Source organism: Trichoderma aggressivum, assembly GCF_033847375.1.
Source record: "Trichoderma aggressivum f. europaeum strain CBS 100526 chromosome Unknown scaffold_006, whole genome shotgun sequence".
Classification (NCBI taxonomy): Eukaryota; Fungi; Ascomycota; class Sordariomycetes; order Hypocreales; family Hypocreaceae; genus Trichoderma; species Trichoderma aggressivum.
Window position 1 is genome coordinate 877,175 of NW_026946372.1, and position 26,498 is coordinate 903,672.

Consider the following 26,498-nt stretch of genomic DNA (forward strand, 5'->3'; position numbering starts at 1 on the left):
GCTTCTCACCACACAAGCGAGATTTATCGAGTACATGATCCTATCGGGGAGAGAGACTGAGCTCAATGCTTGAATACAGTACCTAAGCTCTGTTTGCGACTAATTTTTATGAATCAATGTCCAAAGAGACTCTTGTCCAAGTTATCTCAGCGAGCCTCATCTTCAGGCACCTTCTTGTTCGAGTCTATTCATAGCTTGAGCCACGCCGCTTTTCTCGTTGTAATCCTCCAATCATCACACAAACTCCCCTTACCTTAGTACCCGATGATCCCACTCGGAAGTTTAAGAAACTTACATTCAGCTGTACTTAAGTGCTTGTCAGAAGAAAGTACCTATACCTGGTCAATCGTTTACGACGCCACAGATGCAATAAATCTTGTTTCCAGATCTCCGTAGCAACCCGGTTGTATTTGTGCATACACACTAAAGCTTTTATTGCGGAAGTCATCTACACGTTGGCGACACAAACGAAGGAACGGCATAGATGACGGTATGACAGTCATGAAACACTAAACAATTTCAAGAAGGAGACAATCTTAGCTACTTGAGCAAATAGTCATAGCAAATGCATTACCATATCTTCCTAACCATCCCGCAACAAGAGAAAACAAGGGCTTTTGTCGTTTTACTGAGCCTTCTTGGCAAACTCGACCCTGAGAATGAGATGCTTGAAACCAAATCCGTCCATCTTGTTGCATGCCGTGACAGCGTCGCTGTGGTCTGCGAAGCTGATGAAGGCGAAACCCTTGGCCATGCCAGTTTCCCGGTCCTTGGCGAGGAAGACTCTGGTGACACGACCGAAACGCTCGAACATATCGCGCAGCTCTGATTCCTCTGCCATCTCTGAGACCTGTTTGGAAGAAACATAACCGTTAGCAAAGAAAAGAAAAAGACAATCTTTAATAAAGGGGGCTCGAGTAGTGAGCTTACGTTGGTGACACGCAGCGTCGCAAAGTCGTCCCTCTCGCCGTATTTTGATCCACCCATGCGCTCTCCGGCCCCTCCACCGGCGCCACGCAGGGCAGGCGGAACGTATGAGCCCTTCTTCCCAGACCCGGCAGCGCCAGTGGCAGCGGATAGATCCTCTGCCATACCGGCGGGCGCATCGGCGCCGCTCGTTTCTCCAACAGGCGCCATGGTGTCCTTGTAGGGACATCTGGCTGTAAAGTGCTCGCCGTTGCAGATACGGCACTTGACCTTGCTGGCCTTGAGCTTGTCCTTCATGGCCTGGGCGTTGGCGTCGGCGCCCTCCTCCTTGGCATCCTTGCGCCAGGAGACGCTGGGTCGGAAGATGATGTTCTCGGCGACGGAGGTGGTATCGGGGGCAGGTCCCGCGGGATCTTTGGCGCTCAAGCCGAACTTGGCCCACGTCTTCCGGTTGGCGACGCGGGGGTTGACTGTCTCGGTCTGGGTGACATAGCGGATCCGACGAGTCGTCTTTACTTTCTGGCCCTGATCGTTGTATCGGTATGTGATGATGGTCTTGGTACCATCTTTATTAGAGATGGTCTGGGGAGGCGGAAGCTCGGAAGAGGGCTCCTCGATGTCGTCGTCGTCGGCCCAGTCGTGCCTGTTTTTTTGCAGTGGGTGGGGTTAGCGAGCCTGAGCCTTTGCAAAGCAAGTTGCGAGGATGGAGGCCACTCACTTGGCCTTGGGCGGCGCGGTGGTAGCCATGATTACTGCCTGCTGTGTAGCACCAAATTCGTCGACTCAAAAAAAAAGAGAAAAAAAAGCAATCTGCCCTGCGGTGTGGTCGACTTGTGCCGCGTCGCTGGAGCGATTCTACAAGGACTGATTGTGAGCGTGGGGTTTGCCGTCGAAACAATCCAGCGAATTTCTCAACATTTGGTGCGGGTTGCAATTTCTGGTGGAGCAGCCACACTGTGGCTGTGAGCTCAGTCACGTGATGGGTATCTTATCGGTTAGAGGTAGTGTTAGTTGCAATGATCGTGGCGCGGCACCATTGATCGACCTTGTCAAACTTGTGTAGATTCCGGAGAGATTGTGTGGCTGATGTCGCCGAGCAAACAGAACAGAACAGACTCCAAGCCTGTGGCTGCTCTTCGACTCCAAAACTACTCCGTAATCGTGTCTGGAGTCTTCCCGCCCGAAAGACTAAAGATGCGCCATCCTCCGAAATCGACCCTCCATTCAAGCCGAACGCCCGAAGGTTTGTCGTAATCCAGTGTGGCGCCCAGCGTTTGCGTGCGTAATGCCCAGACGGCGGTCATGAATTAGACGGTTGAGTTCGCCCCAATGCCCAAGGTTTGTGATCACGCGCTGCCCAGCTTTCCCTTGTGATTCCCCTCACTGCCTCCTTACTATTTTCTATTTCCCATCAACTACCGCCTCCGTTATTGCGTCCTGTTCATTCATTTCGACCGGGGTTTCTCTCGTTCTTCCGGTGATTTGCAGTAACCATGGCCGCCAAGAATACCAACCGAGGGGACAACCCCCCAGCTTACGGAGAGCCTCCCCAAGCACCTAAACCCACATACGGGGGATACGGGGGCTATGAAGGATACCAACAGGGCCAGTCAAGCAACTATCAGGAGGGCATCCAGGGTTCGCAAGATCAACAGGCATATTATCAACCAGGACCACAGATGGGGTATTATAACCAGCAACAACAGGGCCCTTTTCCAAGCCAAGGGCAATACCCGCCTGGGCAGGGCCAATATTCTGGCTACAATCAATATCCCCAAGGCCATTATATGTACCATCAGGGTCAGTACCCTCAAGGCCAGTACCCTCAAGGCCAATATCCCCCTCAAGGCTATTATGGAGACAGGCGTCAGGGTGGAACGACAAGCGGTCTTCTTGGTGGTCTAGCTCTTGGTACAGCTTGTTGTTGCTGTCTAGACTGTTTGTTATGTTAGTCGGCGGGAAGGCGAGCGATGGATGATCACCCCATCGAGCCATCGGCTTTGCAGGAATTGCCGAGACCAATATCCTTTCGAGCCTTCTCGTAAGATGCCAATCATAGACGAGAACATCCACATAAATAACGAACGAAGACACGGTTCAGGTTCGGGTTCGGGTTCGGGTCCGGAGTCGGAGTCGGAGGGAATTTTGCGTTTGATATCTGGGAACAACTGATGGCAGCCGGTAATAGTCGTTTCAGGGGCGTTTTGGCGTACGGAGATCCTCATGCATTCAGCTTACCCGATATCCGTTTAGTCAACTATCAGTGTCCTTAGTTAGGGCGAGCGGCGTCTCCGAGTTGTACGAAATACGAATTGTTGTCTTCCGCGTTTTCACTTTTATCGAGGCACACTTCCTACATGTTGTTTGGTACTGATTGAGCAGCATGTGTATCAGTGTATCCGTGTGAACATCGCAATTTGTATTGATAAAGAGCCCTGTTGGACAGCCTAGGCGTTGGACAAATAGATAAATAACCGTGGCGTCCCACAAACCAAGCATTCTCATATATGTTATAGCTATGTTAAGTCTTGTTATCTACCTATCTGTTGATAGCCCTGGGGATACTTGGTGACAAGCATCTTGATATCCTCTATAGCCCTAAAAAGGAGTCAGTTGGTACATATATCTAGATATGTGTACAGAGCTGTTAAACGATCAACTTACATCTGTAAATACTCCTCGTTATCCGGAAATATAGCGGCCGCCTGCAGATTAAATTTCCTGAATGGGCAATAAGTCACACTGGAGTCTGTAAAATGCAGGCAGACCTCTTACGTGGAATAAAGTGCGTTCCGATCATCAAAGTCCTCTTCGGGTTCGGATGGGCGTATGTGAGAAAGATATTCCTCAAAGTAAATACTCGTAAACTTATTTCGACATGGGCGCCAGTTTCCCAGCTCATCTGTTCAAACGATTCATTAGTGGAATCTACATGGCAATGGAGTGCGATACTGGTATCGAAGTATGGCGTGGAGCTGCATACACTCATTGTGCGCCCAAAAGCTAGAAGGATCGTAAACGATGCTCTTCTCTACATCGCCGGAGACGACGCCGGTGTTTCCATACCACAGATCTCCGTGTACTAACGAAGGCTGTATTTGCCGCCCGCCACTTTCAAGTGGTCGGAGAAGCCTGGGAATGACCTTGTCAAATAGCGCGGGCTCGAGTGCTTCAAGTTCCAAGCTACGCCCAGCCCTCTTGAGTCGAATCTTCAAGACGTCGCGTAATCCGTCGGCAAAAAAGAGCTCCCAGCGATCGGACCAAGTATTCTCCTGAGGAAGGTCCCCGTTATACGTCCTGCAATGGAACCCAAACTGGCCATTTGGCGACAAAGAGCGGGAAGACAGATGCAGCTGGGCCAGATTCTTGCAGAAAGAAGCGGGCTCAGGCATGCCGCCGGTGAATTCATAAAACTTGCAAATATGAAAGTGAGAGTTCGACTCTGAGTTGAGAGTCCCCCATCCGATGGGTTTCGGGCAAAAGCTGGGGCTGATATTGTGAATAGCCAATGTAGATTCGAATTCGCCCTTTAGAGCCTCTTTACCTTCCTGATTGACAGACACCTGAGGCTGGTTAGCTGATTGACACTGGATTTCAACAGTATAAAGACCTTAATAAAGTAGCATTCTTCGCTGCCGTCTGTGTGGCGCACTGTCAGACGCAGGCGTCTTGCCCAGGCAGAATCCCCTATTCTAGTAAACTCTACCACCTCTGCCACATCTAGCAATACTAGATAAAATGACCCCCATTATTAGACAAGGATGAGTTGTAGAAGGGCAAAGGCTCGATAATGGGGCTCACCGGCGATAATGCTGGGATCTACCTGTAGCCACTCTCCTTTAACATGAACGACTCCGTCTAGCTTTACCATCTTTGAGGCCCCTTTTTTCTAATGCAGCTCTTTCAGTAAAAGATACAGAGAAGTAGCCTTGAGAGGCCCAAATAGATACACCATAAGTAGAAGCAGACCTACGAAGAGTATATTTCCACCCCGCTAGGTTGAAGTAATGCCTCATCATGGGGACAAAGCGGCCGCATTGACCTCTACCCATCTATTGTTGCGTACGTGTAGCTTTCAGCACCTAAGATATAAACCAAGGAATAATCCATCATTTTAGTTCAATTCAGCCTCATCCTATTTGGATCATGAAATATTTGCCATGAAGTCCAACATGGAATCGAGAGAAAAGGCCACAAGCATCTGTATCTTGTGATGAATGTCGCCAGCCGTAGTACGCTTGGCAGCGGACTGCCAGTGCCCTATGTTTTCGGAGCTAGATTCGCCAGACGCCCTATCAAATCCAACTCTTCGTTGCCTGAACGGTCAAGCAGCCCACATCGAATTTCTTCATTAACTACTACTATATCTGTATTTCTTTAGTAACTGCTATTATATATATCTTTCTTTAGTAACTACTATAATAATATCTTTCTTTCTCTAATAGCTGCTATTATATACATATATATATATATATATATATCTCTCTTCAGTAACTACTACTATATTTATATTATAATCCACCCCCCTCAGAGAATGAAGGTAGCAGGGTTCCAACGGCAGAGGGGGTGCCAAAGAGACGATTAATCAATTAAGTAAGGATGCCTGCAGAAGAAGAAGAAGAGTAGGCCTCTCTGTCGCAGACCATATTAAATACACACAGGCTGCCTAAGACAGCTAAAGCCCTATGTTAACAAACAGCAGGCGCAGCCCAGTAACTCCCCCCTAAACACAATAGTTTTTATTTAACCTATATCACCATCCTGCCTAAACATAATCTATATTATCTATGTGGGAAGAGACCCCCAACCCAGCGTCCCTGCACCTTAAACCTATCCGGTTGAATCTGGTATAACAGAGCTAGGCCAGCTTCTCGTAATCAGCACAAGGAGGTCGATTGTTTTAATGTTCTGTTGTGTGTTTAGGGCGGAGCCGCGTTAGCTTGCGTAGAGTGTGTGAATGTATGGTATTAGAGCGAGAGGTCGCTATCGTTAAACGAAGAAGAGCCTGTATAGAGAGTAAAAGGTTGTTATTATGAAGAGATCGCTATTAGCAAGAGGTTGCTATCAGCAAGAGGAGAAGCAACGTGAAAGGACCCCTCTGCCCCCTGTCTCGGTCACCAGAACAAAGAGGATCGCAGCAAGGGTTGGCTACGCAACCAGTAAAATTATGTATCTAGAAGAGGGAAAAGAGGGGTGGAACGTTACTCTCTCTCCAATAAGGCCGTGAAGATAAGTGACGGCCTCAATCACGTGACTTCGCGTTTTGATTACCTCTTAGCTGGAAGCCGCGTGAACTTTACTATTACATCTAGTACCTTAGTAGGTACGCCCTCTACTCATCTCCTACTTTTGCTTCCTTCGACTGCGTCTACTTTTTCTACTACATCTACTTCTTTCTACTATCCCCTACTACGTCCACTATCCCCTACTACGTCCACTATCTTCTACTACGTCTACTATCTTCTACTACGTCTACTATCTTCTACTACGTCTACTACGTCTATATCTGCCTTGCGAATCTGGTTACTCGTGGTCTTTGCATGGTCTCGAGATGACCCTTTCAGAGCAGCAGATCAAGGTCATCTCGGAACACCCACTCAATAATGCGCTAGATGCCCTCCAAAACAAATTCCGCGATATCAGCGGGTCGGATGATGCCCCTCGACAGGAAGATATTGCTGGTATATTAGGCACTCTACTCTGCTCTACCGCTGCATTCAACTTGGCTCTTCGGGACGGAAGCACTGTTGCAACCAAGTTATTCTCCATATTGCAGCATGTTCGGGGGGCGGGGGCGGGGGGCGAAAGACTCGGCCCATTTCGCCCTCTCATCCATCATATCGTCGAAAAATCCCTGGACGAAGTGATATGGACTGAAGTCTTCAACATAATTGATATTTTCGGTCAGCTTACGCCCCCTGTTTCTAGAATCAACCCGACGTTTAACGGAACGCCTGTCAAGTCCAGCTCCAGTCGACTTGCTGATAGCGAAACGTGTGCTATTGTCGAAGGAGAACTCTTCGAAGAGATAAAGAATTGCACTTTTCGCAATGTGGGCGGATTCTGGGATAAATTCTTTGACTCCAAGAGCTGGTGCGAGGCACATAAGAAGATGCTACGAGGAATAATGTCAGAGCACGATGGAAAGAGGTGGACGAGTTTCCCGCCTGTCACCGACGAAAAACCTGTCTGGGATTGGCTTCGCTCTCTAGAAGACCGTTTCCTAGCTGATGCTCCCTACAAGCTCCATACTACCACGACCGCCAACCAGTTTAAGGAACGGAAAGGCCAGATGGATTTCTTCTTCCGAACACCAGCCACCGCCGCAAACGGCACCTTTGAATACAAAGATGTCCTCGTCGTTGGCGAGCAAAAGAAGTCGTATGACTCAGGCAGATTCAAGGCGGATCTCCTTCAACTTTCGCGCTACGTGCGAAGCGTCTTCGCCGACTTACCGACTCGTCGATTTGTCCATGCGTTCACCCTCTGTGCTTCCACTATGGAGCTGTGGGTATTTGATCGATCTGGGGCTTACAGTTCGGGGCCGTTTGACATTCATGACGAACCGGATAAGCTTGCCCGGGCTCTTGTCGGGTACAGTACGATGGGGAACGATGCGATGGGTTTAGACACATTTATTAATCAAGTCCACGGTCATCAACATGTCACATTAAGCGACTTAAATGGCGCTGAGATGAGAATCAGGCTGGGGCGGCCAATAGTGAGGCAGAAAGCTATTGTGTGTCGGGGAACTACATGCTTCGAGACTCGAAATAGTCAGGTCGCCAAATTCTCGTGGGTACCCGATAAGAGAAAGCCAGAGGTGGAAACTCTAAAGCTAGCAGAAGAACGGGGTGTTCAGGGAGTGGCTAGAGTAGTTGCGTACCGCCAAATTACCACTGTTGCAGAGTTGCGAGAGGGACTGCAGTTTCCGGACCGCCATCGGTTTCGGAATGAAGAAGTCCACTACTTTGACGATCTGGGTCTATCAAGCATAAAGATACCAGCAAGCACGATGGCAAGCACAGAGATGCCAGCAAGCACAGAGATGCCAGCAAGCACAGAGATGCCTGCCAGCACACGACGACCTGCCAGCACACATAGGCTAACAAGCATGAAAAGGTCAGGCCAGAAGCGCAAGTCAGGGTCCGATCATACGTCTGACAATTCGTCAAATTCCAAGAGATTGCGCTTCAGTAGCGCAAGGCTGAAACATCGTACAGCGGTTAGCAATCAGCTGTCGGTTGATAGGGCTGGGTCGAACCTGCACACACCTGGGGAGGACTTGTGGGAGAATAGGATATACTCCTGTCTTGTTATCTCGCCAGCAGGCCGAGTCATCAGCAGCTTCAATACAGTCAAGGAACTGTTAGAGTCACTCCGTGACGCAATCAAGGCACACCGATCCCTCTACACGATGGGCAAGATTCTCCATCGTGACATCTCACCAAACAATATCATAATCACGAAGCCTAAGGCGGAGGATGGCTTCAAGGGCATGCTCATCGACCTTGACCTTGCGAAGGTGAGAGACAGTGGTCCAAGCGGAGCTCAGTATCAAACTGGTACAATGCAATTTATGGCAATAGAGGTTTTGCGCAACGTTGACCATACTTACCGTCATGACCTGGAATCTTTTTTTTATGTTTTAATATGGATGTGCGGGCGTGAATCTTGGAACAAGACCTTTACCCTTGGTGAGCTACCGCCAAATGGCAGTCGACTTCGCCTGTGGGAAATTGGGGGCTCCATCGCAATGTCTGATTCTAAGGCATATCATATGACCAGAGATGGTATAGATCTGATTATGAGGGAGTTTCCGGCGGCATTGAATATTGTCAAGCCTCTTTGCCTAAAAATCAGGAAGATTCTCTTCCCAGTAGATGCAGAGGGCAGCGTGAACATCGGGACTCCTGCGGGGGACCCCGATCGGCTGTACAGACCCATCATAGAAGCATATGATGCGACTATTCGCTGCCTATAGAATACAGTTTACGATCCTCCAAGTATCCATAGAGCATATAGGGTTATTGACGCTTCTGTGCCGGCACCACGCTGGTCTCCCAACTGCAATCTCATATAACCACCACCTATATGGTCCATATTACTACGGCGAATGAAGTAACAAGGTATAGACACATCGGCACTGTATAATGTAGGTAAGGATGAAAGAAATTATACACATAATAGCGGTTACTAAAAATATATAAATAAAGTAGCAATTGCTTAAGATATATATATATATATATATATATATTAGTAGTTACTAGATATAGATATGATAGCAGATTTTTTTTAAAGAAAAAAACAGGCGTATAATTCACTGCGCGGGTGTTTGAAATCTTCTCGGTCTTGGTTTTTCCGTCCTCCGCTTGGGTGCATGTGCTGATTGGCATCAGAGGTCTAAGAGAAGTGCAATGAAAACTGCACGGGCAGTGACACAATTTGGGGCAACACTGGAATCAAGTCGCTTGATTGCCATCGCCACTACAAAAGAACATTCCCAACCGCCCAACCACCCTCCCATGACGCCGTGTTCAAATTTGTACAGTTGTTGTTCTGTTTGCGGGGCTCCAGAACACCACGAGCACTAATGTTCGTGAATTGCGACATTTGACGTCAATGAAGGCGAGAGATATCGCTAATGCGTGTTCAGTTTGTGCTACCCCGGAGTAGCTGCTCCACGCAACAACGCCAAGCGGACACCGGTTGAACCCACTTGCCACTGGCCCAGGCTTGCTGAAACCACTCAACTCATACCGCCGTTTGCTCACTATGGACCTCTGTAGCCCCCTTTTTCATCAAATGATCCATTGATCCATTCAAGTCGGGTCCAAATCCATGTGCTGACGGGTCTTTTTTGTCCCATCGCTCTCAGTAGAGACACATGTACGAGTACATATCGGCATCATACAGTACTAGGTAGGTACCTATACGTGTACAGTACTACCTAACCACATGCAACCTTGCACACTCCCTCGGCAACACGCGTAAAATTGTTTGGCGCCAACTGACTGAGCCAGGCCAGGCCTGCAGAGTGCAGTTGAGCGCTTGCATCCAATTCCAGCTCGGCGGGAGCCAACATGAGAGGCCCTGAGCCACTGGAGAGGGAGTGGGGCGCATCACTTGAAGCAGCCCGCCTTGAACCTGGAAAGGCATCGAGGCCGCCTGTAAACGAATCAAGGTGCTCACTGAGGCTTGGGGCTGGCGCCTGTACCCGCGCTGATCCATGCCGCACCCGCTGCTAGCGACAGGCTCCTAGCAGGGCCTTTGTGCCGCCTCTGATGTCACTGACGCTCGACCGCCCAGTTTCTGATGGCGACGATGAGCGCGCTTCTGAACCCACCAGCCGCCAATCACGGCCGCGCATGACGTTCTGGACGAGAGGCCCAGAAACAAGGATTCGAGGACAAGGGACTGCGGTGTGACCTTATCGTGTAACAAGGGCACTAACAAGTCTAGCAATTGAACAGGCATTGATTCCATTCTAGTATGTTCATTCATTCATCGACCACGTCCAAGCTCTTTCAGCAAACGACAGAGGAAAAAAAATACCTTCTCCACCAAAAAGGGTTGCTCTCTCTCTCTCTCTCTCCACCGCTTCAATGAGACAACCAGCAAGCGCTGTCATTGTCGCCGACTTCGCCTTCTCCTTTTTTCTTTTAGCCCTCCATTCTCCCCTTTGATTGTGAACACGGCTGGCTTTCGTCTCCCCTCGACAAACCCTGAGCGCATCCCTCCAAGGCCCCCAGAGGGGCACTATCATCGTACCGACGCCCCTACAAATCTCGACTTAATACCACGATATCCGTTACCTCTCTTGACAAATGATACCTGCATTTCTTCCTTTACAACATACCTAGCTAGCCTCCCATCTGCATCCTTCACGTTACGCGACCATCCTTACCTCCAACCTGACGGCGGCGCGCCTCGTTTCTCTCCTCCCGCCATGGAGACGACATCGTTAGGCGGCGGCCGGCCATGGGCCCATGCCATGATCTCGACGGCAGCCACTCTGGCACGACGAGATAATACGCAGTCGGCGGGGAATGGCCAGAAGAGCCAAGGCATCGGCATTGTGAGCTTCTTGACGGCCATTCTGGTCTCCGTCATCATTTTCTTCGTACAGCTTTTACTTTTCGTCCTTTTGAGGAACAAGTTAGCAAGGGTTTTGTAAGTATCTCGTGTTGCGGCGTCTGAGTTTGTGTGCTGACGATGGCTTCTCTCGCAGCAAGCCCAAGACGTATCTTGTCCCCGAGCGCGAACGAACCGACTCGCCGCCAAACAACTTTTTTACTATGATCAGGGCCCTGATCATGTATAATGATCGACAAGTCATCAACAAGTGCGGGCTTGACGCCTACTTTTTCCTTCGATATCTTAAAACCCTCCTCATCATTTTCATACCCATTTGCGCCATCGTCATGCCCATCTTGATTCCCATCAATTATGTTGGCGGTCGCGGCAAAAATCTTGATTTTCGCACCAACAGCACCGATTCGGATTCAAGCACCAATAGCACCGATCCTGCCTTTGTACCCACAGGTCTAGACACCCTGGCCTGGGGCAATGTCAAGGCGACCGAGACTGGTCGCTACGCCGCTCATTTGTTGATGGCAATTCTCGTCGTCCTCTGGGTCTGTGGAGTCATCTTCTTCGAGATGCGCGCGTATATCAAAGTTCGTCAAGACTATTTGACAAGTGCGGAACACCGGCTGAGGGCCTCTGCCACAACGGTGCTCGTCAACTCCATTCCCTCCAAATGGCTCAGTGAGGATGCGCTGTCTGGTTTATTCGACGTCTTCCCAGGTGGGATTCGGAATATTTGGATCAACCGTGATTTGACGAGTCTCCTGGACAAGGTAAACCTTCGAGATAAGATTCATGCTCAGCTTGAGGCCGCCGAGACTGAACTGATCCGGGCAGCCAAAAGGGCTCAGCTTAAGAAGCGAAATGCCGAGGAAAAGAAGCAGCGCAAGGGGCTATCGAAGAAAGAAAAGGCCGATCGTCAAGCTGAGGAAGACGCAGAGGCCAAACGAATGGCAAACAGTGGCGAAGGGACCAATGACGGCAAGCAGCACCACGTCCCGCACACAGTTGCCGAGGGCGTTAGGGAGTCACGGATTGAGGATAGCCACAAAAGAAAGATGCGCAAGCTCCACGACGTCCGAGAGGAATCCGATGAATCTTCATCAGACTCTGACGACGACCGGAAATCCAATTCGTCTGACGGCAGCAGCGTGGCAGTACTTAGGAATATCAAGGGAGCTTTCAACAAGGCTGGCGATCAGATCGACGAGGTTGGGATGAATAACGGCTTTATAACTTTGGCGCGCAAACAGACTCTTCCCGGAGAAGACGATACTCCAAACCGAGGCTATCAGTCCTTTGAGGCCCACCGCACGCATACACATTCGCGGGGGGCATCCAATGCGTCGGCTGCTAGCTCTACCAGAGCTATTCGACAGAACGCACCGGTTACGGTGGAAGGCAACACGGTTCGAAAGCTCGAGAACATCGACGATATGTACAACATGGAGGAACCAAAGTTCTGGGAATTCTGGAAGACACCTGCCGGCGGATATGCATCTCCAGTCCCTCAGCAAAACGAGGCAGACGACTATATAGGCAAGCAAGGGCCTGAGAAGAGGACGCTGTGGCAGAATATAAAGGGCGTTCTTCCTTTTACGAGCGAAAAGGCCACCGAGACAACCGACTACCCCGCTGTCTACTTCAACGAGGAATACAAGGTGGAGGAGGAAGAAACCGATGCCGAGTGGGCGAAATATCTCAGGAAAAAGGACCGTCCAACTCATCGACTACCGCCCTGGGGAGTGACATGGCTGCCTGGCCTTCCGTTATTTAACACAAAAGTTGATACTATTTATTGGTGCAGAACCGAGCTGGCCCGATTGAATATGGAAATTGACGAGGACCAACAGCACCCCGAAAGGTTCCCCTTGATGAACTCGGCCTTCATACAATTCAACCATCAAGTGGCTGCCCACATGGCTTGCCAGAGCATTATCCACCACATCCCCAGGCAAATGGCACCACGAGTGAATGAGATTTCACCCCGAGATGTCATTTGGAGCAACATGGCCCTCTCATGGTGGCAGGAATGGGTACGTACAGGTGCCGTTACCCTTGTCGTGTTGGCCATGATCTTCCTGTGGGCCATTCCCGTTGCGTGGACGGCCGCCTTGGGCCAGCTGGATCAGCTTATCCAGCAGACATCTTGGCTCGGCTTCCTGAGAGATAACAAGGCTCTCGAGAATGCGGCCAAGGGTGTTGCAGGTGTTCTCCCGGCTGCCGTGCTCGCCCTGCTCCTCATCCTCGTTCCGATGATTCTGAACATCCTTGGTGAGATCAGGGGCGCCAAGACCGGAGCCCAAAAGGCAGAGTTTGTGCAAGTATTCTATTTCGCCTTCCTCTTTGTCCAAGTTTTCCTCATTGTCTCCATTGCCTCGTTCTTTGCCGCTTCGATCGACAAACTGGTCGACAATATCACGGAGCTCGACTCGGTCACCGCCGTGCTGGATCTTCTCGCAACGAACTTGCCAAAGGCTGCCAACTATTTCTTCTCTTACATGATTCTCCAGGCCATGTCTACCAGTTCCGGTACTCTGTTGCAGATTGGAGCCCTCTTTGTGTGGTTCATCTTGGCTCGATTGCTGGACAACACCGCACGCAGCAAGTGGTCTCGAAACACCACACTGAGCGATGTCAACTGGGGAACATTCTTTCCCGTCTACACCAACTTTGCCTGCATCGCCATCATCTACAGCGTCGTCGCGCCCCTCATTTCTATCTTTGCCGTCATCACGTTTGGGCTCCTCTGGGTGGCTCAGCGGTATTCCATGCTTTACGTTACTCGGTTCGAAGTCGATACCGGCGGTGTGCTGTATCCTCGTGCGCTCAATCAAACGTTTACGGGTATTTATGTTATGGAGCTCTGCCTCGCCGGATTGTTCTTCATCGTGGTAGATGATTCAGGCACCCACACCTGCACGCCACATGGTATTGTCATGATTGTGGTCTTGATCCTTACGATTCTTTACCAAATCCTTCTGAATAACTCGTTTTCGCCTCTGTTTCGATATTTGCCCATCACGTTTGAAGATGAGGCTGTGCTGCGTGATGAAGCCTTCCAGCGAGCCCAGGACCGCCGCTTTGGGCTATCGGGCGACTCAGACATTGACGATCACGAGGACGTTGAAGGCGGCCAAAGGGAGGAAGGTGGCACAGCAGAAAAGGCCTCCACCTCGATGGAAAGCAGAGAAGATATCGAGCTGAGCAACATTCAGCCAGGAAAGGGAAAAGTACGACTTGCAAACCCTGTGAAGAAAGTAGGATCCTGGGCCAAGGGAGGCGGAAAGCAGGTGGGATCCTGGGCAAAAGGAGGCGGCAACCAACTCCGAAAGCTGGCCATGATGGATAACAACTCTCAAGCTGCCGAGTACCGACGAAAGCAGCGAAGCAAGGATCTCGAAGCGCAGCGTGCCATAGGAGAGGCGCTGTACGGAGGGATCCACGACGAAATCGAGGACCTTACCCCCGAAGAGAGAGACGTCCTGGTTCGACACGCGTTCCTCCACTCAGCTCTGCGAGCTCGTCGACCTGTCGTTTGGGTTCCTCGAGATGACATGGGCATAAGTGACGATGAGGTCCGCCGAACCCGCAAGTACAGCGAGCACATATGGATCAGCAATGAAGGCACGGCGCTGGACAGCAAAGTGCGAGTGGTGTATGGCAGATACCCGCCGGATTTTTCGGAGATTGATCTGATTAACCTATGATGGAGAGAGTGGTGTTTTGAACAAGGGCTCTAGCGTGGCGTTTATACTCTTGGCATGATTATTTTTTGGCTATTTGCAGAAGAAGGAAAAAAAGAAGAAGAAAAAGAAGGTAAAAAAAGAGCGAAGGGATTTGCATGTTTCATGGCGTTTGATGAGACCGAATAAGAGAACACTGTATAGGTACACTCACGGAGAGGATGGCTACGATGAGGATAGAGGTGGATTGATCAAACGAAGGATTCCCACGGCCGGTCTGTCGGAGGTTGCATAGCGAAAGACTCTTTGCATAGAGTGCTCTTTATGATTTAATATGTATGCATACGAGGGGTGAATTGATTGATACGCAGTAATATGAATTGATATATATCAAATACGGCTTCTTTTCGTGAGTATGCCTTGGCGCATGGGGATGTTGAAATTGAAGACGACTGTGATGTGAGACAACGGTGGAATCAGGGGTTCTTGGATGATTGTTGATTTGGAATCTATTTCAGCACTTGTTTGGCGCGATGACGAAACGGCAGCTTTTGACCCCGCAGCTGACGAGACGGATTGCAAGTTTGAATCGATGGATGCGTTGAAGCATTAGAAATCAATTTGGATAACTCCGGGTTTTCGCTCTTGTCTCAGCCACATGCCAGCGGTTTGTTCTGATATATATCTTGCAAGTGATCCCAACGACGTCCGGTGCAACATTCGAACAACCAATTATACTCAAACTCACAAACTCACCAACTCACCGACCAAACAGGTAAACTAATTACCTGTTTTCTTTTCGTCACCTCCATCCATCATTTCGTTCTTCCGCCAAATCCTTAGCAAAATGGGCAAGCCCGTCGTCCCTCGAACCGGCCGCGCCACGGCGCGCATCAACGGCACCGTCGTCGCGGAGGCGACGGAGTGGCGCGAGACGGAAGGAAACGTGTATTTCCCGCCGGAGAGCGTCAAGAAGGAGTATTTGCAGGGCACGAACTTGACTACCTATTGTCCGTGGAAGGGGGATGCGAGCTATTACAGCATTGATGTTGGCAGTGAGTTATGTATATGCCTTTGCTGAGAGTGGGTTGCTAATGAAGTGTAGGTGCAAAGCATGAGAATGCGGCGTGGTATTACAAGGAGCCTTTGGCGGGGGCTGTTGATTTGAGGGATCATGTTGCTTTTTGTGAGTACATGCGTCTATTTTGATGCTTGAGATGAATGAATCTGGTGCTAATGCGTTTGGGGTAGACAAGACCAAGGTTGATGTTACGGTGGAGTAGAGGGACGGTAGAGGATGCGGAGTATGTCATGAAGCAATGAGAAGAATATCTAAATAAAGTATATTGAACACAATGCCAGTTTTAGTGTACCATGATGTGTAATATGTTATTGGTCTTGATCGTCTTGTAAACTGGCTGCTAGCCATCTATTAAGTTCAATGAACGCATCCAATATCTGTGTAAAGTCGCTTTGTGATTCCCCTTGCCCAACACCAGAAAAGTATACACACATACGCATACATGTATCAACCTCATGCCATAATGTCTTGCTCATATTAGTCCATTACCATCATCTTCAACGCCGTGTATCCTGTAAAAGGAAAAAAAAAAAGCACTCGCTTTATGCCGATATATAAATGCCCTTTGAAAGAACCAAGAAATAGTCAGAAACCAGAAATTGTCTATGATGACGCCGCTGCTTGCTTGCGCTTCTCCGTCGCTTTAACATCCTCCATTTCCTTCCTCATAATGTTGTTGAAGAATTCGGCATTGTCGAGGTATAGGTGGTGGCCAGCCTTGGGGACAATGACAACCTTGCAGCTTCCGTTCTCGTTGCGCTTCTCCTCTTCTGTGCCGGTGCGCATGATATTGGCCTTTTGCTGCTTCAGCTTCTCCTCAGCCGCAAGACCTCCGGCAACATCCATCCAGTCATTCTCTCCGTACATGAAGACGACGGGGATGCCGGTCTCCTTGGCAACCGTCTGGCCGTCTGGTCCGGTGATGGGCTGTCGGCCGACGTTCTGGATGCGGTTGATGACTGGCCGGCGAGCGAATGCTCCGGGTGCTAGAATATATGCCAAGGCATACTCGCCGCTGCCCTTCTGCTTGAAGATGGAAAACGAGTAGTCGTGCAGGGTTTGGGCTTCCTCGGCGGGGAGGTGGTTGAATCGTCGCGACGTCCAGCCAGATACGAATCGCGGGCCGAGAGGGCCAGCCATTCGGACAATGCTGAAAGGTGATACGTTGGCGTCCCAGAGCCAGACGAGCCAGCTGGGATAAGGGCGCCTGGGCGCAACGGCGGCACCGTTCTTGGTGGTCGTCGTGGTTTGCTGGTCTACGGTGAACTCGTTCTGCATCGTGGATTCGCCGGGTTCGGGGAGAGCGGCATTGACGGCATACGGGTCTTCCGGAATGCCGACAGGAGAAGCAAGGATGAGCTTCTTCAAGTGGCCCGGATACTTGAGGGCATAGGAGACGGCCAAGTAACCGCCCAGGGAGTGACCCAGCAGGGTAAAGCGCTCAATCTTCCTTGCCTTGCGCCACTCCTCCAGGGCGTCGATGAACCAGTTCTCCGCCTCAATCACCTTGCCCTCCTTGTCCTTGGCGTGGATCTTGAACGGCGGCCTGGACGAGTTACCCATGCCCAGCATGTCGAGGGCGTACAGCTTCAAGCCGGGGATGCGGGAGATGGGCTCGAAGTTCTTGTAGAAGAAGCCCAGGCCGGCACCGTAGCCGTGGACCATGACCAGCGTCTCTTCGGCCTCCTCGCCGACGCGCTCGACGGAGAATTCGTTGAGGGCGCGGTTCTTGCCGGAGAGCTGGACCATGGACCGCCTCCATATTCTGGTGCCGAAAGAGTCGGCCGTGTCGGGGGTAGAGAGGCTGCCCATGCTGGTGGTGGCCTCTTTGAGGAAGGGAATGTGCTTGAGCACGTTGCGCTCGGCCATGGAGGGCGTAACACTCGACCACTAGACACGACACCCTTGGTTAGCACGAGTCTGGAGATGAAGGAGGCGAATTCGCAAACCAAAGATGCACTACTATACATACCCATTGATAGGCGGCTTCCTTGTATCCCAGAGGAAAGTAGGCGCCCGACGGCTGCTGCTGAGGCCGCTGTTGCCGCAGCTCTTCAGGTGCGTCCGGCGGCGGGTGAGCCCGGATCGCATTCTCGGTGGTGGACATGTTGGACGCTGTGGCGGGGAGAGAAATCGAAGAGGTGGTGATGTTGAAGTTGAGGCGCGATCGGTGCAGAATCGCTGTCACGGTCTGCGTCTTGAGCATTGCCTAAAAGGAGGCGTTTCTGGGCGGAGCGCAGCTTTTAATGTAAGAAGAAAGGGAAAAAAAAGGCACAACCAGGCACCCGTATGACCAACAAATGCTCGAGTTTCGCGACTCTGGGCCACGCAATTCGTTCGTGTGTTGCAGGGCCGGATTTGGGCTGGCGGAGGGACGGCCGGAGTTTAGATAGAGGCTTGGCTTGGCTCGGGGTTTGGCGGATCCGGATTCCGAGACGACGGTGCAGATGCAGATTTGGGGGGGTGGCGCACGCGATGGTGATTGAGCGAATGCGACGGGAAGTGAAGCGATGCAAGAGGCTGACAGTGATGATGACGATGTGAAATGAAGAAGAAATTGGCGGTTGTTTGTTATTATGAATGAGTGCGAGTATGTAAGAGAGAGAGAAGTGATGAACAGTGAACAAGTGCAGGCCAGGCGGTCATGGATCAGAGTTGAGCACATGTGCAAGTCCAGTCCCTATTAGTGCTGGTTTTAGGGGTCTGCAATTTAATAGGGGGCAGTTTTTGTTGAGCTCAGCGCATGTGGGCGGGTGACCTGCACAAGGGCCCTGTAAAGGCCACGGTTTCGCAGCACATGATATTGATGGACAAGTAAGCCAGAGTACCCGGGCAATGAATAATAATGATTTACAGCGCATACGATTTCTGTCTCGTCTTCACTGCTAGTATCGACATATTCATCCAGTCTATGATGTGTGAGGCTGTGGTTGCTGCAAAGTATCGGATCCATCGACATGCATCGTCATATTGACCGTATACTTCATTGTCCGCTTTGCCCGGAATGGCCGACGAAATATTTGCTCCGGAGTCCGTCCTGCCGCTAAAACCATACGCAGATGGAAAGGCAACTTTGGCCGTCGCGGCGAAGCAAAGAATATTAATCTTTTGGCTGGAGAACAAGAACCCTGTTTCAGTGTACATGTATGTGTTTGTGCGAAACTCGGCAGGTGGCTGGACGAGGGAAATATAACGACGCCTCAAGATAGGCATCTAAAGATACGGAGTAGATCGAGAGAGAGACAGAGATTGAGAGACTTATTCCCTCCCATTCTTTTTCGCATGTGACGCACGACTTGCTCGCTCCACCAATCGACAACGGAATTCAAATCTCCACCACATCTCGAGCCAATCTCCGCCAAACCGTAAAATGATCGATTTCCATCGCCGGATTTCTACCTATTCTCCACCTATCCGTCAGGAAACATCACAAACGTCTTCGATCAGCCATTCGTATCGATACGTGTATAGAGCCGGGATCTCCAGAAGATCTAGGGGTGGCTTAGGGAAATATACACGTACCTTGGACTCTCTTGCTTCAAGCTTCGGGAGCTGCCTAGCCTAGGTACATGATGCAGTCATCTTCTGGTGGCCGGCACGATTTTGTCGAGTCAAACCTTTTTGATCGACACTGCAAATACAGGTACATGTATGTAGACGCCGAATCGTTAACATGTTTAAGACGGTGCTTTCTTCGAGTCCCACGCCATGCACCACAATTCAGCAGAGTTTCTCCATGCACGAGATACATGGAAATACCCCATTGCAGAGAGGCATATACAATTGGCCGACAGTGCCAGCCAGAGCGGAATTGAGAAAGTTAGACATCGTAGGCACTGGGTCCAGCTTATCAGAGTTTGCAAAATCCAAGTGGTATATTGTGTTTAAATAAGTACATGTGGTAGTTTCTCTACGTGGTAGGTCGTTTTAGATTTCAGCTCTCAGAATTCGACACAACTCAGCATCCTTCTTCGAGAACCCTCTCCAAAATGAAACCGACATCGTCTTCATTACGGTCACGTCAAGGCCCAGATCTATCGCCTCAGAAAGAGCTGCTATAAGCTACCAAGCATGTCCGCATCACCAGCTTCGTCTCGCGGCTACACGGGCCTCAGGCCTCACCTCCAAGTTTACGCTCACTGCGGTGCCTGCAACAGGCCTGTAAGAAGTAAAGATAACCTCGTTGCAAGTGCGAATAAAAAGGAATCCTCGCAGTGTGCTGGGGGAGAATTATGGCACGCTGACAAGCAATCTTAGTCCATTTCCGTCTTTTCAGGACATTTCAAGGCGCAATACACAAGATTCCCTTTTTCAAAAAAGGTGAGCTTGTTAAACAGGGAAAGCGTGCTGAATTTTGCAAAGATGCGGATTGCAGCAGATGTTCCATGAACAAGTTAGGAGCTGTGACAATTCACGCCGATTGCTTCCACCTTTTCAACAAATATTGTCATGCCGACGACAAATACGCGCGACTATGGGTGGCTGCCAGAAGAATATTTCCTGTAAGGACCAGCTTTCGCGTCGAGCAACACTACGACCCGGTCGCGTCCCAGCAGCTCAACATCGTCTTCGAACTTCTTGGGCTTGAGACGTTGCCTCTCAATCTCTTGAGAGACATTTGGGACCTTGACCCTACCTCCTCTCACGTTGTTGCCAGGTTCTGCTCTGTTCTGCAGCTTGCCACAGAGATGAACTCTGCTCCTACGGTCCCCAGTACCTGTCCTCTCGAGCAGGTACTTTTCTGGAAACGCGGCCAATATCATATTGTTCATAAAGACATAGGATACGAACTGCCGTTTGTTCGACTCACGCTGGATTCTCGCGGTGTTAAGAAGCTCCAAAGGGTGGAAACTGCAGACATCCCCAGATCTGATACGGAAGCCTACGCTGTCCTACACGTATCCAAGGCTTCAAACATGGACGCCGATTTTCGTGTGAGTAGTTGGATAGATGATATTGCCAAACTTGGACACGCTTTTACTAACGTTGGATTGATCAAGTTTGGCGTATGCCAATGTGTGCATTTGCCTCCAGAGTATAACGAATAGGCTACGTACTACTGGCTACTATATCTGTACTCATCCCAGCCTTGTTATTGGTTAATAGCATATTACCAATGGAACAGATGGAATGAATCAGTTTACAGGGAAATGGTGCCGCAGATATTGATCTTACTTGATTGTAGGAGTCATGCCACATGGGATAATATGGGGAGAAATTGGATATGTTGTCGTCTCAGTGTAAACCGACTTTCATACGAGTTATAAGAGAAAACATCATAGTACGTGAAAGTAATGTTCGAGGCCTAATGAAACCTACCTTTTTCTTTTAAACGGCCATGTGCTATCCATTGTATGATAGCTGCGTACTATGATGGCAACGATTTGATGTCGGCAGAGGATGTGGGTTATGGAAATTGTCTTCGGGTTGCAAATACATACGCTGCCCAGTGATTCTGTACTTGGACGGCTAAGCAAACAATTGAATTCTTGCTTAGATAGCCGATATCATCTTAATTATACCACAAATCGCGCTCTTATATTTTGTCGCCTAGAAATCGATATTGAAATGCATGCCAAATACTCCAAGTGCCGATGAACGAGGCACTCTCGTATGCTTAACTCCGGGTGCCGCACCGAGTACCTGGAAGTATATATTTCTGGCGGTTTAGTGGACATATGCGCTATGATGAGCGCCATGGTACTTGAAAGCTACGCTGACTCCTAGCAAATCCCGAACCGTAAGCACCTTGGTCTTCTCGTAAGCATTCCAACTCAACTTTCTTGCTCGGGTCTAAGAAGAATCTCCTATCCCAGGTTTCAACAACTACTTTCATGTTAGCAGCGTATTCATCGGCATTTGAATGAATCGTAATCAAAAGTCAACCACAAACGTACCAAGCTTTGGCTGCCATTGACGCACAATACCTTCAGAGTAAGCGTGGCAGGAGAGTAAAGCATCGAGGCCAGCATGAGAAGCCGAAGCGACGCAGTTCCGCAGCTGGTTGGCAACGAATCCAACCTTGGAAAACCACCCGCGCAAAGGAAATCAAGGCAACGTCCAAACAAGCCAATCTCAGCCGAGAGGCGTATGCAAAACTGCAGAGCTCAGAGGGCGTATCGTCAACGGAAACGAGATAAATTGAAAGAGCTGGAAGCCAAAGTTGCCTCCTTGGAGCCCGGGTACAATAAGCCTGAGTCAGTTCCTAACAGGACTGCAGGGACGCCTCCAACGACTGCGGATCCCTTGCGGATAGAAAGCTCGCCATCTTTGCAGACACTTGCTTTGACGTCTACTGCTATCGATTCGTCGCAGTCTTACAGCTTGAACGCTTGGGACTACAATACCAACGTTTGGCTAGATGATCCAGCAACCAGTTCGCTCAATGTTGAAATGATGACCTTACCTCAGATCAGTTCCGACGAGGGCCTGCCAACAGTCTTAGAGAACAATCCAACAGAAAGCTTCTCTGATATGCTTCATAATACTGATACAAGAGAGTTGTCGAGCATGGTCACACTGGACGCATCAACATCAACTACGGCTGGGTTTTCCGATAATACTGCTACTGCAACGTCGTCATCCTCTCTCCTTTCTGTCAATACATCAGCATCTATGTATTCGGCCTCAAGATCGCATACTTGCAAAGACATACACATCCATCGGCCCAGTGGCAAAGCGCTCATCAGAAACCCACAGCTCATCCGCAAGTGGTTTCAAACTCTTCCCCAGTCTACGCGACGTCTCCTCGCTCAACTGGCCAAAGACGGCGATTTCAGTTTTGTAGATGTGATATCATCTCTACTACTGGCTGAGACGAACTCAAACAATATCGAAGACCAAATTCTTCAAGGCAGTGACCCAGATAAGACGGAAGCACGACTATCGGAGATGAGATTCGCCATATCGCCCGCGACATCTTATTCACCCTACCGCAATGCACTTCGAATCGCGAGATTCTCTTATTTCGCAGCTCTGTTTACTAATTTTAGCTCGCTTGGATTTGACTTTGGCCTTTTTCTTGACGAGCACAGTCTATCTCCTTTCTGCGCCAACAGCCCAGCTGAAGACGCCAATACTTCTACAGCGACGCAAGATGAAAATATTCCCTTTAGCTTACGCCCAATTTCGTCTCAGTATACTATATCACATCACCCCTACATTGATGCATTGCCATTTCCCACCTTCCGGCGGCGTGCCTTGGCCGCTCTGGCGGCGGATCCTCCTCTGTTGGACGAGGATGATCTGTGTCTGGATCTCATGTTGCATGATGGGCTTGTGTGCTGGGGCTCCGCCGGCCAGAATGGTATGGATTACGGCACGCCGTGGGATAGCCACAGCTGGGAAGCAAAAGAGTGGTTTTTGCGGAAATGGAAGTGGCTTGTTGGTGGACAAGATGGTGAACTGTGGCATAGCTCGCGGTGGTGGGCGGCACAACGGGGAGAGTACATATCTATGAGAGATTAAGAAATGATGATGCTTTCACTTTTGAAGTAAAATCAGTATATACACTTGAATTACTCATGCGGAATTATCGGACTGAAGATATCGCCGTCAGCGATGTTCTTGGTGTTGCTTACGCTCGCGTTGGTGATAGCGTCATCACTTTTGGGGACAGCAAATTGACGTGGATTTGGATATAAAAAGACCCTTCCAGCTATACTACTGAGAAAGATGGCACAAAAGCAACGGTCTCAATCAATATCTACTAAACAACAATCAACATGGCAGAGTTTGGATTCCATACAACATCTGACGAGGCCGCCACGGCTCTCAAGGATGCCATTACCGGAAAGACGAGTCAGTCGTTTTTACCCTTTCTTCTTCAACATCTATTTTTGCTGATTTTGGGCATTTAGTTCTTGTAACTGGTGTCAGTCCGAATTCTCTAGGCTCCGACACAGCTCGAGCCATCCTAGCTCAGAAGCCGGCCAAACTTCTCATCGCCAGTCGAGCGGCCGACAAGCTGCAAGATGTAATCAAGTCCCTAGACATCCTTCAAGGCACCGTCGTGCAGCCCATCGTGCTTGATCTCTCCTCGTTGGAAGCCACCCGCAAGGCTGCCGCCGAGGTAAACAGCTCTGTTACGGTTCTTGATGCCATGATCTGTACCGCCGGCGTCATGGCTGTGCCGTCATATGAGAAGTCCAAGGACGATATCGAGATGCAATTTGCTGTTAACCACCTCGGACACTTTCTCTTCATCAACTTATTGATCGAGAAGCTGCTCGCCTCGGAGCACGGCGTCGTTGTGACCTATTCGAGCGAAGCTCAATCCCGCGCCAGTCTCTCCTTCTTGGACGACCTGTCGTACAACAACGGCAAAGACTATGAGAAGTGGAGGGCGTATAGTAATTCCAAAGCATGTGATGTGCTTTTGTCAGTTGGCTTAGTCCAGCACTTTGGCCAGCGGGGTTTACGCTCTTTCAGCGTTGACCCCGGTGTTATTGTCACCACAGGCCTGACGAGGAGCGTTCCGATGGAGGATTTCAAGGCCCTCGGTGTGTTTCTCGCCTACTCTTCATTATCTGTGTTTCCTTAGTTGCCAGGATTCTAATTTGAGACAGGCTGGATCGACGACAACGGTAACCTGAACTCGGCTATCAAGGCCAAGACCCTGGCTGAGGGATCTTCGACCGGAATCATCGCCGCTTTCGACTCTCGACTATCCAGTACGTTGCTCAGCTCGTGGTAGCATTCCTGCAGCTCAACTTTCCTCGTACAACCTAATCAAATACTAACATGTTTTGTTAGACAAGGATGGCTACTACTTGGCCGACGGAGTCTTGACACAAGAGGGCTTATTGCCGGGGGCTGTTGATGCTGCACAGGCAGAAAAGCTCTGGCGTATTAGTGAAGCTCTGACGAAGCAGGCAGCTTAAATTCCACTCTCTATACATTTATCTTGGACGCTTGATTATATGTATACCATGTCGCTTGCAATAGCATAGTAAATGTGGCTTACATACCATTCAAGCTTTCGGTGACTGGCCGTCGTGAATACACTCATCCGCAGATACCTGGAACTTTGCCAAAGTGCACGCAACTTTTCATCAACAATCCTGTGCATTAGATGAAGTTTGTTTCATAATCACATGATAAATTTCTGATATTGATTCAGTTTTTCATAATGTGATGTAAAACATTGTCGGCGCAAGACCTGGAACATTCCGCATTATGACGTCGGGGTGATCACTTCCGCGTCCGTTCAATGTTTCTTCTCAACTGCTTATTTTCAAGCTTAAGCTTTGCCAGCAATTCCTGCAAACTCCAATGATGAACTCACAATGTCGTCATAGCGGAATAGAAGACGATTCAATACACGTCACATAACGTTTTTCGTGTAAATAGACACCGACGATTCTGCTGCTTCATTCCTCCACATCAATTTAAACTGCTCTTCTTCTCTTATCTCTTCCTACATCTACTCATCATTCATTTCGGGTAACCCGCAGCATACAAGGAACAAGTCATAATGGATTACAAGGCGGCATTGGTGAACGGGATCGATTCCGACTCCAAGGGCAATTCAAAATCAGATGCGGTGACCAGCCACATCCATGCTGCGCCAATCACCCTTCAGCGAAAACCTTTTCTTCAGCCAGAAGGAGATGTGAGGCTCTCTCATACTGGTAGGTGATTAAGAGATGGACAAGTGGCATATTTCTGGCATCGTAACTGAGAGTTGAATGTAGGCACGCCGAGAGCAAATATAGCCGCAACGTACGACCAGCCGGAAGGCTCGCAAGCTGGTAACTGGGCAAAGGAGCATCAAAACCAGACTGTGAGTCAACATTTCGTATCATGAGTGTTTTGCAAAGCTCAAAAACTGACGCGCGATATTGAACAGGTCCTGCAACAACACTGTGACTACTTTGACCGTGTAAGAGAATTTAACGCCCGTCTTTCTGGTTAGCCCACCTTCTAACTACGATACAGGATAAAGACGGTATTATTTGGCCTCTGGACACCTTCAAAGGCCTCCACGCACTAGGATTTAATTTCCTGTTCTGCACCATCGCCATAGTTGTTGTTCACCTCGCCTTTTCCTACCCGACCGTCGCCGGACTCCTCCCCGATCCTTTTTTCCGCATCCATCTCAAAAATATTCACAAGACCAAGCATGGAAGCGATAGTGGAACATACGACAATGAAGGTCGCTTCGTGCCTCAAAAGTTTGAAGACATGTTCTCCAAGTACGCGGACGATAAGGACTACATCACCGTACGGGATGTATGGAACATGCTCAAGGGCCAGAGGTTACTAGCAGATCCATTTGGCTGGGCAGCCGTTTCTATTGAATGTTTGTATAACGACTCTCCGGGTGGGTGACGCACAATGGCTAATATTGACGTAGGGTTCACAACCTACCTCCTTCTCTGGCCTGAAGATGGGCGCATGAAGAAGGAAGATATCCGAAAGCTTTACGATGGGAGTCTCTTTGACGAGATGGCAAAGGAGAGGAAACACTCGGGCAAATAATCACATCACATCATGTCATTCACAAAAAATGATGGAAAGGGGGCATATATGCTTGGAGTATGGATAGGGTATAAAAGCACCGTTTCTCCACGTCACTGTAACTGAAAAACTCTCGCTTTTTGGGAAATGATGATATAAACGGCTGCTATCCATGGCCAAGTTTGCGTGGTTGTGATTAAACCCCTGCCCCATAGATGATAACTGCCGTTGTCTGTAATTCGTCTACTTGGGGG

The 26,498-nt window shown here is 49.5% G+C and overlaps 9 protein-coding genes across 9 annotated transcripts; 7 read left to right on the top strand and 2 right to left on the bottom strand.

Annotated features, from left to right (window-relative positions):
• Nucleotides 1-625: 625 nt before the first annotated feature.
• Nucleotides 626-4,676, bottom strand: Triagg1_2505 (uncharacterized protein; the record flags this gene model as incomplete). Its single annotated transcript, XM_062896694.1, has 9 exons — nucleotides 626-850; nucleotides 931-1,570; nucleotides 1,646-1,679; nucleotides 2,499-2,858; nucleotides 3,467-3,525; nucleotides 3,592-3,648; nucleotides 3,703-3,829; nucleotides 3,911-4,490; nucleotides 4,671-4,676. The coding sequence occupies 9 exons, from the start codon at nucleotides 4,674-4,676 to the stop codon at nucleotides 626-628; spliced, it is 2,088 nt and encodes a 695-aa protein (XP_062758717.1).
• A 1,802-nt stretch (nucleotides 4,677-6,478) lies between these two features.
• On the top strand, nucleotides 6,479-8,911 carry Triagg1_2506 (uncharacterized protein; the record flags this gene model as incomplete). Its single annotated transcript, XM_062896695.1, has 1 exon — nucleotides 6,479-8,911. The coding sequence occupies one exon, from the start codon at nucleotides 6,479-6,481 to the stop codon at nucleotides 8,909-8,911; it is 2,433 nt and encodes an 810-aa protein (XP_062758718.1).
• Nucleotides 8,912-10,876: 1,965 nt separating this feature from the next.
• On the top strand, nucleotides 10,877-14,726 carry Triagg1_2507 (uncharacterized protein; the record flags this gene model as incomplete). The annotated part of the gene is made up of 2 exons (XM_062896696.1): nucleotides 10,877-11,100; nucleotides 11,159-14,726. The coding sequence occupies 2 exons, from the start codon at nucleotides 10,877-10,879 to the stop codon at nucleotides 14,724-14,726; spliced, it is 3,792 nt and encodes a 1,263-aa protein (XP_062758719.1).
• Nucleotides 14,727-15,549: 823 nt separating this feature from the next.
• On the top strand, nucleotides 15,550-15,985 carry Triagg1_2508 (uncharacterized protein; the record flags this gene model as incomplete). Its single annotated transcript, XM_062896697.1, has 3 exons — nucleotides 15,550-15,757; nucleotides 15,808-15,888; nucleotides 15,954-15,985. 3 exons carry the CDS (start codon nucleotides 15,550-15,552, stop codon nucleotides 15,983-15,985), a joined length of 321 nt encoding a protein of 106 aa, XP_062758720.1.
• A 401-nt stretch (nucleotides 15,986-16,386) lies between these two features.
• Triagg1_2509 (uncharacterized protein) lies at nucleotides 16,387-17,989 on the bottom strand (the record flags this gene model as incomplete). Its single annotated transcript, XM_062896699.1, has 2 exons — nucleotides 16,387-17,673; nucleotides 17,756-17,989. 2 exons carry the CDS (start codon nucleotides 17,987-17,989, stop codon nucleotides 16,387-16,389), a joined length of 1,521 nt encoding a protein of 506 aa, XP_062758721.1.
• A 2,179-nt stretch (nucleotides 17,990-20,168) lies between these two features.
• Nucleotides 20,169-20,831, top strand: Triagg1_2510 (uncharacterized protein; the record flags this gene model as incomplete). The annotated part of the gene is made up of 1 exon (XM_062896700.1): nucleotides 20,169-20,831. One exon carries the CDS (start codon nucleotides 20,169-20,171, stop codon nucleotides 20,829-20,831), a length of 663 nt encoding a protein of 220 aa, XP_062758722.1.
• A 922-nt stretch (nucleotides 20,832-21,753) lies between these two features.
• Triagg1_2511 (uncharacterized protein) lies at nucleotides 21,754-23,250 on the top strand (the record flags this gene model as incomplete). The annotated part of the gene is made up of 1 exon (XM_062896701.1): nucleotides 21,754-23,250. One exon carries the CDS (start codon nucleotides 21,754-21,756, stop codon nucleotides 23,248-23,250), a length of 1,497 nt encoding a protein of 498 aa, XP_062758723.1.
• A 257-nt stretch (nucleotides 23,251-23,507) lies between these two features.
• On the top strand, nucleotides 23,508-24,665 carry Triagg1_2512 (uncharacterized protein; the record flags this gene model as incomplete). Its single annotated transcript, XM_062896702.1, has 4 exons — nucleotides 23,508-23,583; nucleotides 23,643-24,284; nucleotides 24,351-24,455; nucleotides 24,538-24,665. The coding sequence occupies 4 exons, from the start codon at nucleotides 23,508-23,510 to the stop codon at nucleotides 24,663-24,665; spliced, it is 951 nt and encodes a 316-aa protein (XP_062758724.1).
• Nucleotides 24,666-25,258: 593 nt separating this feature from the next.
• Triagg1_2513 (uncharacterized protein) lies at nucleotides 25,259-26,265 on the top strand (the record flags this gene model as incomplete). Its single annotated transcript, XM_062896703.1, has 5 exons — nucleotides 25,259-25,415; nucleotides 25,479-25,567; nucleotides 25,634-25,666; nucleotides 25,723-26,086; nucleotides 26,141-26,265. 5 exons carry the CDS (start codon nucleotides 25,259-25,261, stop codon nucleotides 26,263-26,265), a joined length of 768 nt encoding a protein of 255 aa, XP_062758725.1.
• Between the last annotated feature and the right edge of the window lie 233 nt (nucleotides 26,266-26,498).